Consider the following 20,151-nt stretch of genomic DNA (forward strand, 5'->3'; position numbering starts at 1 on the left):
ACCTATGTATCTATACATTTCATTTAAGTTGTTATACACCTTGTATACATGTGTATTGGTATTTATATCTCTTCTTATCCACATTGAAAAGCACTTTGCTCTGAAAACCTGGCCTGCTCTTACACTGCATAGCCATAATATCTGGAAATTTCCATGTCCTTCTCCCTCTGAAGGAAGAGCTGTGGTTTTCCCAGAGATGTGTACTTGGCGGCATTCTCTCTCTCCTGTTGAGCCCGCCTCTTCATGGCCTCCCTCTCTGGCCTCTGCTCTTCTGTGATGGGCTGTGAGATGACTGGCCCTGGAATGTGGACATTCCTCCATGGAATTGGTTGGTGGCTGAAGTCTTGCAGTAGATGTTGGATTTGAGGTTTGGGAGGTGATGGGGCCTTGTTCTTGTCAGCAGAGGCAAGCTCCCTCTGTAGTGAATGGTGAGAGGATGCCCTGTAGGATACCGGCCTACAGACAGCTGGCTGAGGCCCATTGAAAGACTGGATGGGGTTGGTTATGTTATCTCGTGTGGCACTGGTAGCACTAGGCAGAACTGGCTTGTCAGAGGCCATCAAAGAAGTGCTGGCAGGAGCTGGTTTAGATGGCTTGAGTGTGGAAGACTGAGCTGAGTTAGAGTGAGGCCTTACAGGGTACACTGCAGGGGCCCTGTGTGAAGCCAGGGAGAGATTCTTTCTAGAAACCAGTCTGGCTTGAGGCTTGTCCAGGGCTGGAAAAGGCAGAGGTACTAACTTGACCTTGCCATGTGGGGGCAGCTCATACTGGGATGGAGATGGACGACACTCCCTGTGAGAATTGCTCTCGGGTCTCTGAGCATTGCTCGGGGTTTTACCAGGGCCTCGGCCATTACATGGCACATCCAGAAGTGATGTGGTGGCTGGGTCTGTCCTGGGATCTTTATTGCTGCTGAAGTTTAGCCGAGCCCAGGAGGAGGAGATGCCAGTTTTCTTCTCATTCTTCTTCCCCAGTGGGTGAAAGACTTGCACGGATTCTAGCATGTGCATGCCGAGGTGAGTTCGAGGCTTTTTTTTTTTTTTTTTTTTGGTTTTTTATTATTATTATTATTATTATTTTATAACACCATTCAGTTCAACATAATAGCCACAGAATCCCCTGTTCTCCCCCTCTCGCCCACCCCTCCCCCCAGCCCACCCCCCATTCCCACCTCCTCCAGATCAAGGTCTCCCCCGAGGACCGGGGTTGACCTGGTAGACTCAGTCCAGGCAGGTCCATTCCCCCCTCCCAGACCGAGCCAAGTGCATTGGTGCCAGGTCCTGGGCTCGTTGCATGAGTTGGCTGTTTGAATCCTGGGACTTATGCAGGGACACTTGAGTTCGAGGCTTTTTAAAGCTGTTGTGGCTGAGCTCAGGTGGATTCCTCTTCCTCTGGTTCTTTGGCATGGTGGTATTTTCTTCTGCCTTGACTATGTTCCTTGACTGCTTAAGCTCCTATATTTTCTTGCACTTGTTTTCTCTGGATCTCTTGGTCTTGTCTTGCCCCTGAGCCCTAGCTCTGCTGGGCGTGCTGGGTGTGGCTTTCTGGGCTTTGCCCTCCAAGTGCTTAGGCATGTTGTCAATAGCCCCTTCACTGGACCCAGCACTGCCCACAGCCTCTTCTTCCTTCACCAGGTCCTGGAGCTGGATTCTGGCCTGAGGAGACCCATCTAGCATCTCAGAGGCTTTCTGGCCATTCTTTCTCACTTGGTCCATGGGTTCACTGATGTTGCTGGAGCTTTCCTGTACCTGATCCCTGCTGATGTCTTTGGATTGGGTTGCTGTGGGATCTTGGAATGGGTTCCTATCAGTGATTGAGTTGAAGAGTCGGGGAAGGTGAATATCTGCCACCAGTGTAGTCATGTCTGCAAAGTCCATGCTGGAGCCCATCACACTCTGCAGCACCCCAGGCTCATCCTGACCAAGGCTGCTGCTTCCCAAGGTGGCATTGTCAGGAGAAAGCTTCTGTTTTACGCTCCCTAAATCAGTGTAGTTCAGGGCCTGCTGCATGTTGGCATGTGCTAAAGGGAGAAGTGATGGGTCTTGGTTTTCTTTTATGCCCTGGTAGGCATTCAGAGGAGTTGATAGATCATCTGTCATCAAATCCAAGTCGTTATTGTCTGTTTGTTCCAAGATTGGAGCAGGAGGCAAGGGCAGGAATTCTGAAGGACTGTCGCTGGGGCCAGTTAATGACCAGTCCCCATGGACAGGTGGTGACATCTGGACATCTTGCGTGCAGGCATTGCAGAGGTCTGGACTCTGCAGCAGATGAAGTGTCTGGCCTGAAGTTGTGAATTCCAGGGATATCTCCATTTTGACCACTGAAAAAGAGTCAGAGAAGAAGTGAGGTGCTCTTCACTTTTCAGTGCTCTTCAGTACTCAGACCCTACAGCAGTGGGGAAGGCATTCCTATGAGCTCTGCTTGAGTAGCACAGGCAGCACCTCTGTTGGGAGACTTGTGACCACTCTCTTATTTCTGGTAATTATGTGATATCATGATTTCTCAGATGTTTGTGTTTTCCTCAGTGTTTGTGTGTCATGTGCATGCATAGCGATCATGGGGAGGTAACAGAATTCCCTTGGGGTGTGGTCCTCCCTTTCCTTTCCCTTTGTCTTTGAAAGAGTGACCCTCATTTCCGTGGAAATTTGCTATCAGGTAGGTTGTCTGGTCCACAATTTTCAAGAACTTACCCTTGTCTTCCAACTCTTGGCGTTAATCAAATGCCCCCAGTTGCCTGACTTTCTAAATGGGTTCAGGTATCCAAACCCAGTTCCTCACTCCTGAAAGGCAATCTTTTCTACAACCCTGGATGTCCTCCAGCTCTGCATTTCACTATCTGTTATTAATGATTTGTCAATTGGTTTAAGAAAGTTAAGTCTTTAGCTTGGGTTCTCTTTGTAGTTTAGAACATATCCTACTGATCATGCATAGCCTTGGCTCACCTCTGAATAACCATAGCAATAGAAAAGGAGAGGGAGAGAGGGAGAGAAGGAGGGAGGGAGCAAGGGAGAGAGAGAGAGACAGAGAGAGAGAGAGAGAGACAGAGAGAGAGAGAGGAGAGAAAAGCTTTGCCCAACTTAGCAGTTGTACACTGGTATACTGGGTATACTGGACTCTTAATGCACTTATCCTTCTAAGAGTACGGCAGTGTCAGCCATTCTGGGAATCTGGGAGTAATACTTCCTCCAGGACAGATTTGGAGTTGCACTGCTCTACAGTCAGAATTCAACACACACAAAATAAAATGTTACCAAACAGAGAGGCCTTGGTGTTCTCTACAGCCTTGAGCAATAGATTAAAAAGGTAGTCATTATAGTGCATGGAACTGATTTGCTAGTTCAGCAGAGTGTGTCTGTGATGTGCTTCATAGACATGTCTTAATGGAGGATGGATGCCACTCATTGCCCTGCATTGTCAGTCATTACAGAGACTGAAGATGGGGATGGTGAGCCAGAACAAGGCTGAGCTCTCAGGACTCCCATTTTTCCTCCATGAGGACATCTACTCCTGAAAGTTTGAGCTGTGTCTGCTTTGAGTGCAGATCTCAGTCCTCCCTCCTGGCTCTACTCACCTTGAAGACTGGTGTCTGGCATGTCTTGAGCAGGTGTGACATTGTAGATGGCAGATGTGGAGAAGGGTGTTTGGACATTCATTGATTGAATCTCCTTTGGCATCATCACTATCTCTGGTTGCAGGGCAGAGGCCTGACCCCCAGAGGAGGACACAGAGCCACAGGTCTGTAGGCACTGCCTAAGTTCTCCAGGCATCAGAGGGCCCAGGCTATTGCGGTCATAGTAATAGAACTGTCCGCCTTCTTGGGAGGAAGGTGCCATACTGTATCCTTGATTTGGCAAATGTGGTGGTGTGGCCTGAACAAAGCTGGATAGGAGAAGACTATGACATTGGGATCTAAAATATTATCACCCTGGACTGTCCTAGAGAAGGAGGAGAATGTGGTATTGTGGTCAATGACAGTTACAGTAAAGTCCCGAGTGCAGTTTCCCTCCTGTTAGTTCTTCCCGTGGGATCCCATTGGAGAACTCCTGGATAGGAGAGTGCTGAGGCAGAGATCTGGCCCTGGTCAGTCAGCACAGTCACCATGGTTATGCCAGCTGGTAGGTAGGGGTAGGCACTGTCCATGAGCTTCTGGCAACAAATGCTGGAGTCTGATGACAGGAGCCATGCTGCACTCACAGCTGGGGTGGAGACCCTGGAGAAGTTGCACACACTTCCTACTAAGGACGTGGCATTCCTCAGCTCCGGCGCAGAGAGGTGCAAAGAAAGGTGCACTTTGGAAACTTTCTGTAGGAAGCAAGAGGAAAATGGGAAAAATGCTGAGAGCAAATTTGTGTGGCTTTCTGTGAGGAGCTTTGTTATCTACAGTTTGTAGTGTCTGAAAGAATCTGAGACCTATTTTCCCTCACATATTCCAAACAAATGGTTCAGAATGGTTCTTGGTAATGAATAGGATGACACTCATTTGATGAGCTGCCTCTTTTTCCTATATGGGCATAGATTTCCTAGTTGATCCACGTTGACTCTTGCTCTGACTAGAGAACAACCTTCTTTACTCTGCTTTGTCTTGTTCTGATTCCTGCTGTGGCACTGCCTCACATTTCTGTCCCAGAACAGAAGTGTTTAAAGTAGGAAACAGCTTCTCATGCCTGTGCCTTTGTCCTGTTCTATGCAGATCTTTCTCAGTGTAGACAGAGAGAGTCTCTACCTAGATCAGTCTGGCCTTTAAATCACACAGACTGGCCGGCCTCTACATACAAGTGCTGGCATTGTAGGTTCTTTCCATGTCCACCAGGCTTGGATCTTCTCTGAGCTTTCTTAATGAAATATTTTATCAGGAATTTCATAGATAAGATATGTATTTAGCTAAGAATCCCTTCATCATCTAGCTCCTCCTGTTCCCCACTACTTTTTATGTAAGTCATTACTTCTTATTTTTTATATAGCTCCTCCTGTTCCCCACTACTTTTTATGTAAGTCATTACTTCTTATTTTTTATATAAATTCAGCACAATCCAATATGACTACATGAATATAACCTGCTGATAACATTTCATGTTGACTCCTTATGTTTCAAGTGACAGTTTGGGATTTCTAATAGGTTCATCTCTGAATAAGATTGTTTCATAATTAAATTTGGTTAAATTGATTCTTCAATGAACACTTCTTAATTAAAAGTTGGTTACATTGATTCTTCAATGAACACTTCCACAGTAATTGTTAATTTCTAGTAACTCTACTAGTTGGGAATCCTTGTGAGAATCTGTGCACACACTGGTGTGTCAGTTCTTGTCCAGAGAACAACTGACTGTGCAGTAGCCAGCCTATGTTGATAACATTCAACTCTACCAAAAGATGAGGAGAATGCTGTGGAAGATGGGCTAGATAGAGTGTAAGAGCCAGGGACTAGAGCGGGACATTGTTTTCTATATGTGACAGGAAACCTTTACCTAGATTAATCTCAACAGTGTGGCTGCCTAATAATGGGTTGGGATATGAAAATGTCTTGTGCCTTTTTATTTACTCTGTGGTTATCTGTAACATTAGTTCCAAACTACCTTTGTGTACATCCAGGGTCATCACTGCAATTTGTATTTTTTACATCCATATTTTCTAATCCCAGTAAGAACCAAATCTAAATGTGACATTCAATTCCAGATATCTATCAGCATCATTAATATACCCATTACACAAAAATTTAAAAGTATAGTAATTATCAGGGAGAAGTGATCCCTTACTTTTTTAATATTTTAACATTTCTTACCTTACCTGTCATGGTCAGAGGGTGAGTATCTGCCATGCAAAGTACAATGGAGCAAGAGAATTGGTTGTCCTTGTCTGATCAGCTGACCCGAGTGGCAAGTGTGTCCAGTATCAGACAGCACTTACTGGTCATTGGTCACAGGTGACTTGTGATGATCTAAATTTGTTTACAGGAATCGTCATGGCAACCCAAAGAACCTACCAGTTGATTTTAGGTTTGGAGGGTGAATGATGTCATAAATGGGGCTGAAGCCAATGGGAAGGTCGGATTCTGAGCTAACAAATGGGATTGGTTGGAGAGGATGCCAGGAAACTAACAGGAGCCATGCAGGCTGAGGTGTGTGCTAGTGAGAGGAGACAATCCTGGCCTGGAATTTTCCCTTTCAGGAGGTATAGTCCAGGATATTGCCCGAGCTTCTTATAACGTTCATCGATGAAGCTGTGTCTGTTGTTCCTATGAGATGTCACCTTCCAGGAATGAGTGTGCTTTCAGCATACACTGTACATCCAGTCAGTCCCTTTGGACAGGAAGGAAGGAGATGTCGGCAAGGGAGGAGGGAACTCGGGTGAGAAACTGTATCAGTTGATCTGGTTTATGAGCCATCATCATCAGTCCATGACCCAAGGAAGAGATCAATTGGCTCCATTGTGACTGTGCTAAACGACAGAGTTGAGTGTATTGAGAGCACTTTGGATGATGAACTCGAAGAATCTTCTCTTTGGGTTTCTTCTCCTAGATGCCTTCCTTAATCTGTGTGGCCCCAGGCAAGACTCACACCACTCTTCTCTGCTTTTCATCCCTTCTTGGTAGGGTTTGATTCTTGGACTAGGGTGAACCTGTATCATTAATATGGTGGGAAGTATCATGGTGAACTTCCAGAAGCAGCGGTCTTCTGGTCATCATGAAGATGCTTGTAATTGGATGCTGCTGGTTGTAGCAAGCACCTGAGGGGTAACCCCTGTTGTTTGGGTGCTCATCTTGTGTTTCACTCTGGTGTCAGACACATTGGCATTCTTTGTATCTTGCCTCCCTTCTTATAGTATGGAGGTTGTTAGTCATTGAGTCTGGCCACCTTCTCTCTTCATCCACTAGTATAATGAGTGTGACAGTTACTGAACCTTCTTCCTCCTGGCAACAGTCTCTGCAGAATCCTGGGCTCTAGCATTCTCTGCCATGCTTTTTTCTGAGAAAGCCTAATTAGAGTCTGGAGCACCTTGAACAGGAAGGCATTTGTTGTTATGTGGCAGTGGGTTACATGAAAAAAACAATGTAGGTGTTTTTGTAAGTGTGGCAGCTTGTTGGAAAGGGATCCTGACTGTTGGGAACCAAGGAATAGCACAAAGTTGACATAAGCATAGCAGCTTACATCCCTGCTCTAGGGAAAGTTTTCCCCAATGAAACCACTTTGCTTTGTTAGGGGAAGGTCTCCCCAGGGAAAGTGTTAACACTTCTGCTCTGCTCTGCTACTGTGTGGCTAATGTTCCCCCTTTGCTCTGCTCCCTTCTGACAAAAGAAGGTCTGGCCCAAACCTCATTCAATAGATTTATTGGAGGGGAAGCACCCAGGAGGGTGGCTGCCTCTGCCAGGAAAAAAAAATGCAGTTACCAAATGAACCGGTACAGGGCTTATGTAGGGCTTCTCAGTTGAGTAGTTTTTCCAGGTTGAAGCATTGCAGGGTAAGAATTGCTCAGATTCCAATCCCTGAGTTTGGACAAATCCAGAGATTGGTTCAGTTATGTTCCGTAGGTTTTCTTGCTCAGGGATTGGTTGGTTTTTGTGCTGAGTTTGTCAGGGCAGAGTGTGTTTCTTTGATTCTTGTTTCAGGGCCAAAGTGTGTTTCTTTCACAGGCCCTTTTTACCTTTTTCACCCTGGTTTCAGAGGTAGGGAGGGTTTCTTTGGCTGGTTCTTTTATCCTACAATTTCACATTATATTTGAAAAAAGAACAACCCATTTCCCATCTCAGTGTATAACACAGACAGGAATATGATAATTTGTTTAAATATGGGTAAATCTTGTGTGTTTCCTCACTTTGGTTTAGGTTGTTATCATTCTCCTTGGTCACTCACTGTTGGGTTCATAGACTGTCTCATGGCATGGGTGTAGTGTGCATTTATATAGCTTTCTTATTCTAACTGCCTCAACAAGCACTACTATGACAGTGTCTGTCAGTCCTCATTGAAAATGACCCTGGAGCCTGTTTAGCCCTCCTCCTGCATTCACATGAGCTGTCAGCACTTTCCCTTGGGACCTCTTTTACACTGAGCTAGTGCTGTAGCTTGCAGCTACACGCCCAGCTCAGTAGAACTGTTCCTCCATGCAGATTGTTTCATGTTTTGTAGTGCTTGGCTAAGCTCTTCAATAAGAGTATATTTTCTCATAGACCTGTAGGCTGCCTTTGTCTTTCACCCTTCCAGTTTCCTTCCTGACTGACCACTTGTCAGATAATGTGACACATTCCAAGTGGCAATGACTGAAATTTGGAAGGTTCATTAAGGCTCCTGGTTGTAGACCATTCTGAAAAAAAAGTGTGTATTCTTGTAGCAGCATAGACCCAGGTGAGTAGAATATCACTGGGCCTGTGTTACTGAGAAGTCTTAGAGTGGAGCAAAGATGAGAGATCCATAGATAAGAGAGATGGATTGATAGATAGAGAGATAGATAGATAAGTCAATAGAGAGTTAGAATTGTGTTCTATGTTTAATTACCATTATTTCAGTGTTTTATGTTTTTTTTAACATTTGCACATTATTTTTCATTCAGTGTCATAATGAACTTATTTTCTCTAACAACCTAGAGTGGTTTTAGTTTCAGAATCCTCTACTCCTTCTAATTCTTTTCCAAGTCCCCACTTTCAGTTCCTACTATCTTTCTGTTGCTCTTTAGAAAAGAAAAGTCTCTCAAGACGTAACACACAAATATGGTAAAATAAAACTTTGAGACAACATCTCCAGGAAAATGAATGTAAGTTAAATAATTTGAAAGATGGTATCCTGCATGGGTGAATAAATGGCACTCCTTGAAGACATATGCCTACTAAATGCTAACGGCTAAGATGGGCATTAAGCCTCAGAAGATGTTGGCCAAGAATGTCCTTATGACTTCCCAGAATATAGTAATGAAAACTATTTCATTACTGTTTAAATTATGAGCCAAATGTAGAATAGCACCAAACTGATTGAATAGCAGGCTATGAAGGAGTCAGATTAGCCGCAAGCTGATATCCCCTCCTGATAGCAGGCAGGATTTCATAGACCAAGCCAAGCTCTTCCATCATTTTGGGGGAGAATTGACTGCATATGTGCTATTAGGATGTCAGCTGTCTCTTCCACATATTAAAATGTCAAGAGAGATGTATACACTGGTAAGGAGAAAGCAGAATTGATAGCTATAATTTAATCAACTCTCCAATTTGATATGTGTACACCTGCACAGAAGGGAATTCGTATCTTGTACTGCAACCCAACACAAAATCTCTAGGGACAGAGGAGTTCCAGGTCTAGAGAGAAGACAATTGCTATTGTTTTGTTGACTGGAATGGTTGGGTCTCTATGTTTCCCTTCTAAACCTTTGTGGTTTTGCAGTAGATTAATGTAGTTTCAGGTGCAGCTGTAACTGTTACAGTCTGACTCTTTGCTGGCCCGCCTTTGGAATTGTTTCTTTTGCTGTTGGAGAGAGTTGTTATTGTTTTGGCTGCTGAGACTCAGTGGCTGCTGTTGTAGTGAGATGGCCGGCTGGTACTCAGAAATGAATCATGCACAAAGCAGTCCATCCAAAGCTCAGTGATTGTCCTGCCAGTAGGAGCCCAATGGAATTGAGAGATAGAGCAGTAGGGTAGAATAGTGTAGCATGGCTTTCAGTTCCAAAATCAAGTGAACATCCCATTGTTATAGATGATCAGATGGGTGGAGTACTTTGAAAGTAATTGAACAGATTAATTCAGTGATAGACAGGTCTGTGGCTGTGAAACTTAACTGTACATAGTAGAAGGAGCCATGGAGGTTCATGAAAACTTGACTTGTCATTCCAGACCTTACTTGAATCTGAACACCAGGCCCATTGGAAAATGGTCTTTCTTGATGCTAGAGAATAGAAGTGGAGAGTTAACTGAAAGTAGGGGGCTTCCAAGTATTGCTTCCACAGGAAACACCAATAAGTTGGTGGGTATAATGTGAAGTATTCTACTCTCTCTCTATTTCAGTATGGAGTCACTTTAAATACCAACACCAGGTCTATCTCAATTTCAATCCCTACTATTCCAAGGAATTGAACATGTTATTGCTTTGCATATGAGTATAGATTGCAGCATTTTTCAGGAATATCTATATTATCCGACCTTGCTCTCCAATAACAGAACAATGCATAAGGAATATGAGATGTCTACACACAACAAAACCATTTCAGCTAAAGTGATGAGTGTAGTCAAGGTGAGTGCAGGAGAGTTCTTGTAACTTGAGATAATCATTTTATACCATATGTATCCAGTCCCAGACAAATATCTCCCAATGCTGTCTCGCTATATGGATGGGAGATTACACACACCTACATGTTCCATTCCTGACACTGAAGGCAATGCTGTTGAGCATATGAACAATGCCTAAGATTTTTGGTGAGACTTAAGGAATGGGTAGGCCTTGGTCACAAAGTTACTGGGCTCAGTGTACAATATATAGTTTTAAAAAATCGTGTTTATTGAATAGTATGATGAGAAATAATGACATTGAGGATTCAATACAGGTACAGCATTGTGTGAATTGCTTTAATATCAAAAGTGCTTCCTGAGTTTCTTTAATAAGGATTATTTTACAAGACCCTTAGTTTGAATACATAAAGTTTAAAATAATAATATCAAGGTTAGGAGATATCCATCCAAATGTGTTTCTACTGGTCCTAGGGTATAATATGAACACAGTAGTCTGATGGCAGTGGTCAAAGCTGTCATTAAGCCCCACACAGAGTGAAAACAGAGGCTTCCCTAAGCCATTGCTTTCCATCATTCTGCTGTACTCAAATTTGTCCCTCTGAGGATCATTGCATTCAGGTAGTAGGATATTTTAAGGTTGGGTTTGTGAATATTTTCTAGGTGAGTTAGACTGGCTCTTGTTAGAACGAACAATGTTGGACATGCACCATAGTTGGGAGTTAGATATTGTGAAGAAAGTTGCACCATGAGTCTCTATGGAGAGGGTGAATAAAATTTCTGAGATTCCCCACTCCTTAGAAGTAGAAAAGCAATCATAACTTTACTGCAAAAGTAGAATATACCCAGGATAGCATGAGCACACCTCCTATGAGGTCAGTGCTTCAAGAGCATTGTAACAAGTAGAGCCTACAACTGAAACATGACAGATTGTCGGGAAAAAAATGAATCTGAGTTAAGTTGTATTTGTAAAAACATGTGGCTTAGTCTCTTTGGAGTTTAGGCATGTACCAAAAATGTACAATGGATTACACATGGACTCTTCATCAAGTCATGCACTGAAACGTGGTTGTCCACGGGTACAGAAAAAAAAATGTTGATTCCACCTTGCTGGTAGGAGAATTCCTTTGTCCCAGTACTCTTAAGACAGTGGCCTGGGAGTGTGCAGATGTGGAGGCTGTAGGGGAGGCAGAGGCTGGGATGGAGCTTGTTGCAGAGGGGGAAGCAAGCAGATCTTTTTGAGTTCAGTGATTGCCTGTTCCATGTACTCAGTTCTAGGAGATGCTGGTAATGGAGTGGGTCCCAATTCAAGAAACCAAAAGTGAGTTAATAAATAAATGAATTCTGCTTGCTATATGTAATCCTGGATAAAGATAATGGCAATTGTCCCAGAGGCTAAAGTGTTACCAACTCTGTTACTATTAGAGCACAGAGTGGCACAAAGAGTTCAAGGTTCAGGAGATGCCAGTTTTCCTCTCACCCTTCTTCCACAGTGAGTGACAGACCTTCACAGACTCCAGCATGTGCTTGCTGAGGTGGTTTTGAGGCTTGTCAAAGCCATCAGGGTTGAGTTCAGGTGGACTGATTTTCTTCTTGTTGTTGAGGAGTGTGGGCTTGTCTTCTATCTAGACTCTGTGAAGTCATAGCATCAGCTCCCTCAGCTTTCTTGGAGTTGATTTCTCTAGTACACTTGGTGTTGTATTCTATGATTGCTAGGTCTGCGGGGCCTGCAGAGTGTGGCTTTCTGAGCTTTGCCCTCTATGTATTGGGTGATGTCAATGTCACCTTCTCTAGCCACAGCACTGTTCCCAGGCTCTGTCCCTCCACCAGGTCCTGATACTAGATTCTGGCAAGAGAATCTCCATCAATCAGATGAGGGCTTTCCTCTTCCTTCCTCCTCACCTGGTTGAAGGGTGTGCTGGTGACACCTTATCTTTACTGGACTTGATCGCTCTGATGACGATGAAGTCATTGCATTGGATGGCAGTGAGAACCTGGAATTGGTTTAGTTCAGAGATGTTGTTGAGCATTTGGGAAGGTGAACTTCTGCCACCATTGTAGTCATGTCTGCAAAGTCCATGCTGGAGGCCAACACACTATGCATGCCCCTGGCTTATCCTGACCAATACTGCTGCTTCCCAATGTGGCATTGTCAGAAGCAATCTTCTGCCCTAGGCCCCCAGCATCAGTGAAGTGCAAGGGATGCTCCATGTCAGGGTGTGCTAAAGGGAGGAGAGATGGGTCTTGGTGTTCTTTCATGCACTCATAGGCAGCCAGCGGCACTGACAGATGCTGCCATCTCATGCAGGTTGCCATTCTCTTTTTGTTCCAGGCATGGAGCTTGTGGCAATTGCAGGAATTCTGAAGGTTGTGGTTGAGGGTAGTTAATGACTTGTGCCCATTAACAGGTGGTGTCCTCATCTGGTGATCCAGGGCATAGGAGTAGCAGAGTTCCATTCTGCAGCTGATGGAGTCTCTGGCTTGAGGTGTGATTCCCAGGGAAGTCTGCATTTGCACCACTGAAAAAGAGTCAAGGAAGAAGTCAGTACCTGGTAAGTGGGATGTGCACCTTTCAGTGCACCTCTGCACTTAGGCCCCTACAACAGCTGGATGACATTCTTTGGATCTCTGCCATGGCTACAGATATTCAGATATTCAGATTTTTAGTAGATAAAAAAATACACCTTGGCTTCCACATGGCCTCTTCATCCAGTCATGCTGGGAAACCTGGATATGCACATAGATAGAAAAAAACTTGAATCTATTTGTTTGTGGGATTGTTCTTTTAGTCTCAACACTCTTGAGTTAGGGCCAGGGCCAGGGTCAGGGCCAGGGTAATTGCAGAGGCAGAGTCATAGGCAGAGACAGAGATAGTGTTAGAGGTAGAGGCAGGCTGATGTTTGTGAATTCAAGGCTAGCCTGATCAACATAGTGAGATCCTGAACATGCAGGTTTATGGAGAGAGAACCTGTTTCCAGAAACTAAAAGCAAAGTAACAAATCAATTGTTTATATTTCCTATGTGTCACCCTCTCAAAGAAGTGCCAAATGCCTCAGAGGTAATAGTGTGAGTATCCCTGATCATATTAGAGCACAGAGTGTGCCAAAGAATTGAATGTTCATAGACAGGCCAGAATAGAGCAACATCACAGGCCACTCAAGAAATCCTGGCTGTAGTTGACAGATGGTCTCTCAGGGAAGTAAAGCATTTGCTCCCAGAAAAAAAAGAAACAGTTATTTGAGAGATGGTCGTAGAGAAGAGGAGGACATCTTTACTATTGCTACCCCAGTAAGAAGATTAATATTAGATTATTTAGAATTAGATAAAATACATAAATCATAAGAAAGAAGGCAACCCAGGTAGTACAGTGCAAAGAGAAAGACAGTCCTCCCCAATTTCTTCAAAGAGAGTGAGGACATTCAATGGTTCAGATTGAGGAAGAATCAGGAAAAGGCATAGTGAACCTCTTAGATCCTATCCAAGGCCAACTAGAAAAGAAATGACAGCCACCCCTTAGAGAGTTCGCAAAAAGGAATGCTGTAAAATGCTGGAGAGGATGGAAAGAGTTCCAGCCTGATTGGATGTCAGTTTGGAGGATCCTCCAAAAGCCAAAACCTGGCCGACCACATGGCTCATATATGCCTTTCCAAAGAAAGAACTCAATATATTAGAGAGGTACTTGCCCATCAGTGTTGACTGCAGTACCGTTTCAAGAATATTAGGGAACCAAGCATGGTGTCCAACAGCATGGCCATGGATGAAGAAAGTGGAATGTTCGTTGAATGTGAAGTCTTTTCAGCCATAGAGAAAATGAAATGATGTTGTTTGCAGTATGGGGATTCAACTCAGGCTCATGAGATGGCTCAGTAGATTAGAATGCTTGCTTTTCTTACAGTATCTGCAGGCTTACTTCAGAACACCTCCTGGACTCTTTCAATGTCTCTTAATTCCAGACCTCAGAGGTCTGATGGCCTCTTCTGGCCTCTGTGGGCACTCCACACATGTGTTTCACAGGAATTCAGGTGGACGACAAACAAACACACAAACACAAAATAAAGCATTAATGGGTGATTTCAAAGATGGATACAACTTGAGACAAAGTGTACTCAAATGATGCCCAAGTAAGGAAATTGGTCACCCTTGTCTATTTTCTCTTTCTGGTGGATGCTTGATAGTGTGCACATATACTTCTGTATTTCATTTAATGAAATTTTAGGAGGAGATCTGTCCCAGACTAGTCATAATTAAAGGGCTGGTGTGAGTTTTTCAAAATGGGAGGAAGTGTGGTAAGAACAGGAGTGTGTTTACTATCACAGAATACATTATAGGAAACACACCAAGGTCAAAGACTTTTTAAAAAAGATTTAATTATTTATTTATTATGAATACAGTGTTCTGCCTGCATGTGACCCTGAAGGCCAGAAGATGGCACCAGATATCAATACAGATGGTTGTGAATAGCCATGTGGTTGCAAGGAATTGAACTCAGGACCTCTGGAAGAGCAGTCAGTGCTCTTAACCTCTGAGCCAACTCTCCAGGGCCAAAGACTTTTATTTTACCTAAAAATAAAAGTCAAGGAGAATAATTGTATTACCACTACAGGTATTGGCTAATTACATTTACCTTAAATAATACTACCAGGGATTTATAGCATATGATGTATTTATGTAACATATATTACTCCTTCGACAACATAAATGAATAACAGCAAAGGTATGAAGAAACCATGAAAACCTCTATATATACTTACTCATGGATAAAATATAAACAGCTTTACTTTCTCCAGTCACTTTTAGTGTCTTCAGATATTTACAAGTAATGAAACCATGTCTGACCAATTATATGTAAATCCTGGGATTTACCTTATTCACCTTATTCACCTTAACTCAACGTGTACCTACATATCTACCCTTATGTCCAAGTCTTTATATCCAATGTTTACATATATATGTGTCTCCATATCTCACCTTCTCTATGTTGAAGAATACTGTGTAACAACAGCTAGGCCAGCCCTTACATGACATATCCAAAATATCTGGAAATTTCCATATCCTTCTCCCTCTGAAGGAAGAGCTGCGGTTTTCCCAGAGACGTGTACTTGGCAGAATTCTCTCTCTCCTGTTGAGTCCGCCTCTTCATGGCCTCCCTCTCTGGCCTCTGCTCTTCTGAGATGGGCTGTGAGATGACTGGCCCTGGGATGTCGACATTCCTCCATGGAATTGGTTGGCGGCTGAAGTCTTGCAGCAGATATTGGATTTGAGGTTTGGGAGGTGATGGGGCCTTGTTCTTGTCAGCAGAGGCAAGCTCCCTCTGTAGTGAAGGGTGAGAGGATGCCCTGTAGGATACTGGACTATGGACAGCTGGCTGAGGCCCAGGGCAAGACTGGATGGGGTTGGTTATGTTATCTCGTGTGGCACTGGTAGCAATAGGCAGAACTGGCTTGTCAGAGGCCATCAAAGAAGTACTGGCAGGAGCTGGTTTAGATGGCTTGGGTGTGGAAGACTGAGCTGACTTAGAATGAGGCCTCACAGGGTACATTGCAGGGGCCCTGTGAAGCCAGGGAGAGAGGCTTTGTAGAAATAGGTCTTGCTTGTGGCATGTCCAGGGCTGGAAAAGCTAGAGGTACTAACTTGACCTTGCCAGGTGGGGGCACCTAATACTGGGATGGAGATGGACGACACTCCCTGTAAGCATTTCTCTCTGTTCTCTGAGCAATTCTCAGGGTTTTACTAGGGCCTCGGCCATCACATGGCACATCCAGAAGTGATGTGGTGGCTGGGCCTGCCCTGGGATCTTTGTTGCTGTTGAAATTTAGCTGATCCTGGGAGGAGGAGATGCCAGTTTTCTTCTCACTCTTCTTCCCTAGTGGGTGAAAGACTTGCACAGATTCTAACATGTGCATGCCGAGGTGAGTTTGAGGCTTTTTAAAGCTGTTGTGGCTGAGCTCAGGTAGATTCCTCTTCCTCTAGTTTTTTGGCATGGTGGTGTTTTAGTCTGCCTTGACTCTGTTCCTTGACTACTTGAGCTCCTCTGTTTTCTTGCAGTTGTTTTCTCTGGATCTCTTGGTCCTGTCTTGCCACTGAGCCCTTGCTCTGCTGGGCATGCTGGGTTTGGCTTTTAGGACTTTGCCCTCCAAGTTCTTAGGCATGTTGTCAATAGCCCCTTCACTGGACCCAGCACTGCCCACAGCCTCTTCTTCCTTCCCCAGGTCCTGGAGCTGGATTCTGGCCTGAGGAGACCCATCTAGCATCTCAGAGGCTTCCTGGCCATTCTTTCTCCCTTGGTCCACGGGTACACTGATGTTGCTGGAGCTTTCCTGGACCTGATCCCTGATGATGTCTTTGGATTGGGTTGCTGTGGGATCTTGGAATGGGTTCCTATCAGTGATTGAGTTGAAGAGTCGGGGAAGGTGAATATCTGCCACCAGTGTAGTCATGTCTGCAAAGTCCATGCTGGAGCCCATCACACTCTGCAGCACCCCAGGCTCATCCTGACCAAGGCTGCTGCTTCCCAAGGTGGAATTGTCAGGAGAAAGCTTCTGTTTTACGCTCCCTAAATCAGTATAGTTCAGGGCCTGCTGCATGTTGGCATGTGCTAAAGGGAGAAGTGATGGGTCTTGGTTTTCTTTTATGCCCTGGTAGGCATTCAGAGGAGTTGATAGATCATCTGTCATCAAATCCAAGTCGTTATTGTCTGTTTGTTCCAAGATTGGAGCAGGAGGCAAGGGCAGGAATTCTGAAGGACTGTCGCTGGGGCCAGTTAATGACCAGTCCCCATGGACAGGTGGTGACATCTGGACATCTTGCGTGCAGGCATTGCAGAGGTCTGGACTCTGCAACAGACAGAGTGTCTGTCCTGCAGCTGTCAATCCCAGCGTTGTCTCCATTTTCACCACTGAAAAAGAGTTAAGGAACAAGTCAGTGACTGGTAAGTGAGGTGCTCCCCACTTTTCAGTGCACCTCAGTACTCAGACCCCTACAGCAGTGGGGAAGGCATCCCTATAGGCTCTGCTTGAGTAGCACAGGCAGCACCTCTGTTGGGAGACTTGTGACCACTCTCTTATTTCTAGTAACCATGTGATATCATCATTTCTCAGATATTTGTGTTTTCCTCGGTGTTTGTGTGTCATGTGTATGTATAGTGATCATGGGGAGGTGACAGAATTGCCTGGGATTGTGGTTCTCCCTTTCCTTTCCTTTTGTCTTTGAAAGAGTGACCCTTATTTCTGTGGTAGTGTGCTATCAGGCAGGTTGTCAGGTCGATAATTTTCAAGAACTTGCTCGTTGCTTCCAACTGTTGGCATTACTTAAATTCCCCCTGTTGCCTGAGTTTCTAAATGAGTTCAGATATCCAAACCCAGTTCCTCACTCCTGCAAGGCAATCTTTTCAACAACTCTGGATTTCCTCCAGCTCCACATTTCACAGTCTTGTTATTAATAATTTGAAAATTGTGTTAAGAAGGTAAAATCTTTAGCTTGGGTTATCTTTGTAGTTTAGAACATATCCTAGTGATCATGCATAGCCTTGGCTCACCTCTGAATAACGATAGCAAAAGAAAAAGGGAGAGAGGGGTGAAATGAGAAGGGAAGAGAGAGAGAGAGACAGAGAGAGAGAGAGAGAGAGAGAGAGAGAGAGAGAGAGAGAGAGAGAGAATGAGAGAAAAGCTTTGCCCAATTTAGCAGTTGAACTCCGGCACACTGGGTATACTGGACTCTCAATGCACTTATGCTTGTATGAGAAAAGCAGGGCCAGCATTTGGAATCTGCAAGTAATACTTCTTCTAGTACAGATTTGGGGTTGCACTGCTCTAGAGTAAGAATTCAAGCAAGAGAAAATAAAGTGTTACCAAAGAGAAAGGCCTTGGTGTCCTCTATAGCCCTGAGGAATAGATTAGGAAGGAGGTGATTGCTGTGTAATGGTGCATGGGAATGATTAGTCAGGTCAGTGATGTGTTTGTCTGTGGTGGTGTCCTTGGACATGTCTTAATGGAGGATGTACGTAACTCATTGCCCTACATTGTCAGTCATTATAGAGACTGAAAATAGGGATGGGGAGCCAGGCCAACGCTGAACTCTCAGGCCTAAGAATTTCATAACAAACATCATATCAATAGTAAAGGTTTAAAAAAGGGCACTCACTGGTGGGTTCACAGACTGTCTCATGTCTTGGGTGTAGTGTACATTTATATACCTTTCTTATTCTAACTGCCTCAACAAGCACTACTATGACAGTGTCTGTCTGTCAGTCCTCATTGAAAATGACCCTGGAGCCTGTTTAGCCCTCCTCCTGCATTCACATGAGCTGTCAGTACTTTCCCTTGGGACCTCTTTTACACTGAGCTAGTGCTGTAGCTTGCAGCTACATGCCCAGCTCAGTAGAACTGTTCCTCCATGCAGCTTGTTTCATGTTTTGTAGTGCTTGGCAAAGGTCTTCAATAAGAGTATCTTTTCTCATAGGCTAGTAGGCTGCTTTGTCTTTCACCCTTCCAGTTTCCTTCCTGACTGACCACTTGTCAGATAATGTGACACATTCCAAGTGGCAATGACTGAAATTTGGAAGGTTCATCCAGGCTCCTGTTGTAGAACATTATGAAAAAAAGTGTTTTCTTGTAGCAGCATAGACCCAGGTGATTAGAACTTCACTGGCCCTTTGTTACTGAGAAGTCTTAGAGTGGAGCAAAAATGAGAGATCCATAGATAAGAGAGATGGATAGATAGATAGATAGATAGATAGATAGATAGATAGATAAGTCGATAGAGAGTTAGAACTGTGTTCTGTGTTTAATTCCCATTATTTCAGTGCTTTTTATTTTTTTAACATTTGCACATTATTTTTCTTTCAGTGTCATAATGAACTTATTTTCTCTAACAACCTAGAGTGGTTTTAGTTCCTGAACCCTCTACTCCTTCTCATTCTTTTCCAAGTCCCCACTTTCAGTTCCTACTATCTTTCTGTTGCTCGTAGAAAAGAAAAGGCTTTCAAGAGGTAGCACATAAATATGGTAAAATAAAACTTTGGGACAACATCTCCAGGAAAATAAATGTAAGTTAAATAATTTGAAAGATGGTATCCTGCATGGGTGAAAAAATGGCACTCCCTGAAGACATATTCCTGCTAAATGCTAAGGTCCAAGATGGGGCTTAAGCCTCAGGAGATGTTGGCCAAGAATGTCCTAAGACTTCCCAGAATATAAAAACTATTTCATTCCTGTTTAAGTTATGAGCCAAACGTAGAATAGCGCCAAACTGATTGAGTAGCAGGCTATGAAGGCCTCCCCAAGCCATTGCTTTCCATCATTCTGTTGTACACAAATTTGTCCTGTTAGGATCATTGCATACAGGTAGTAGTATCATTCCATGCTAGGTTTGTTAACATTTTCTAGAAGGGTGAGTCCGGACATAGCCCTTTTGAGAATGTACACGTTTGGGCCTACACATTAGTTGCAGGTTAGGTAGTGTGAAGAAAGTTATACTATGAAACTCTATTTACATGCTGAATACAATTCCTCTATAAAAATCAGATGCCCGAATTCATAGAAGTAGAACAGCAATCATAACGTTAACATAAAAACACTAAATATCAAAGATAGTATTAGCACATCTCGTAGGAGGTTAGTGATTCACAGGTATTATAGTAAGCACAGCTTACAACTGAAACAAGGTAGATTGCCAGAAAAAAAAATGAATCTGAGTTAAGTCCCATTTGGAAATACATGTGGTTTAGTCTTTTTGGTTTTAGGTATGTATCAAAAATCCACCATGGAGTACACATGGACTCTTCATCAAGTCATGCACTAAAATGTGGTTATCCACCTGTACAAAAATAACCTGGATTCCACATGGCTTCTTGCTGCATTCCTTTAGTCTCAGCACACTTATGGCAGGGGCTGAGGAAGAGGCAGAGGTGGAGGCAGAATGGGAGGGTGCGGTTGACATGGAGACAGAGGCAGAGG

At 43.9% G+C, this 20,151-nt stretch overlaps 1 protein-coding gene and 1 pseudogene across 1 annotated transcript in view; both read right to left on the minus strand.

Annotated features, from left to right (window-relative positions):
• On the minus strand, positions 1 to 12,709 carry LOC143269520 (uncharacterized protein C2orf78 homolog; annotated as a pseudogene).
• The window catches only part of LOC143274343 (uncharacterized protein C2orf78 homolog), a 24,796-nt gene continuing 15,155 nt past the window's right edge, over positions 10,511 to 20,151 (minus strand). Inside the window, exons 4-5 of the mRNA XM_076577132.1 lie at positions 14,109 to 17,093; positions 10,511 to 12,717 (exon numbers count right to left, since the gene is read on the minus strand). Coding sequence (XP_076433247.1) covers positions 16,216 to 17,093 — 878 coding nt within the window. The 3' untranslated portion in view covers positions 10,511 to 12,717; positions 14,109 to 16,215. The remainder of the gene's footprint in view (positions 12,718 to 14,108; positions 17,094 to 20,151) is intronic.

This window comes from Peromyscus maniculatus, chromosome 1 (genome assembly GCF_049852395.1).
Source record: "Peromyscus maniculatus bairdii isolate BWxNUB_F1_BW_parent chromosome 1, HU_Pman_BW_mat_3.1, whole genome shotgun sequence".
Classification (NCBI taxonomy): Eukaryota; Metazoa; Chordata; class Mammalia; order Rodentia; family Cricetidae; genus Peromyscus; species Peromyscus maniculatus.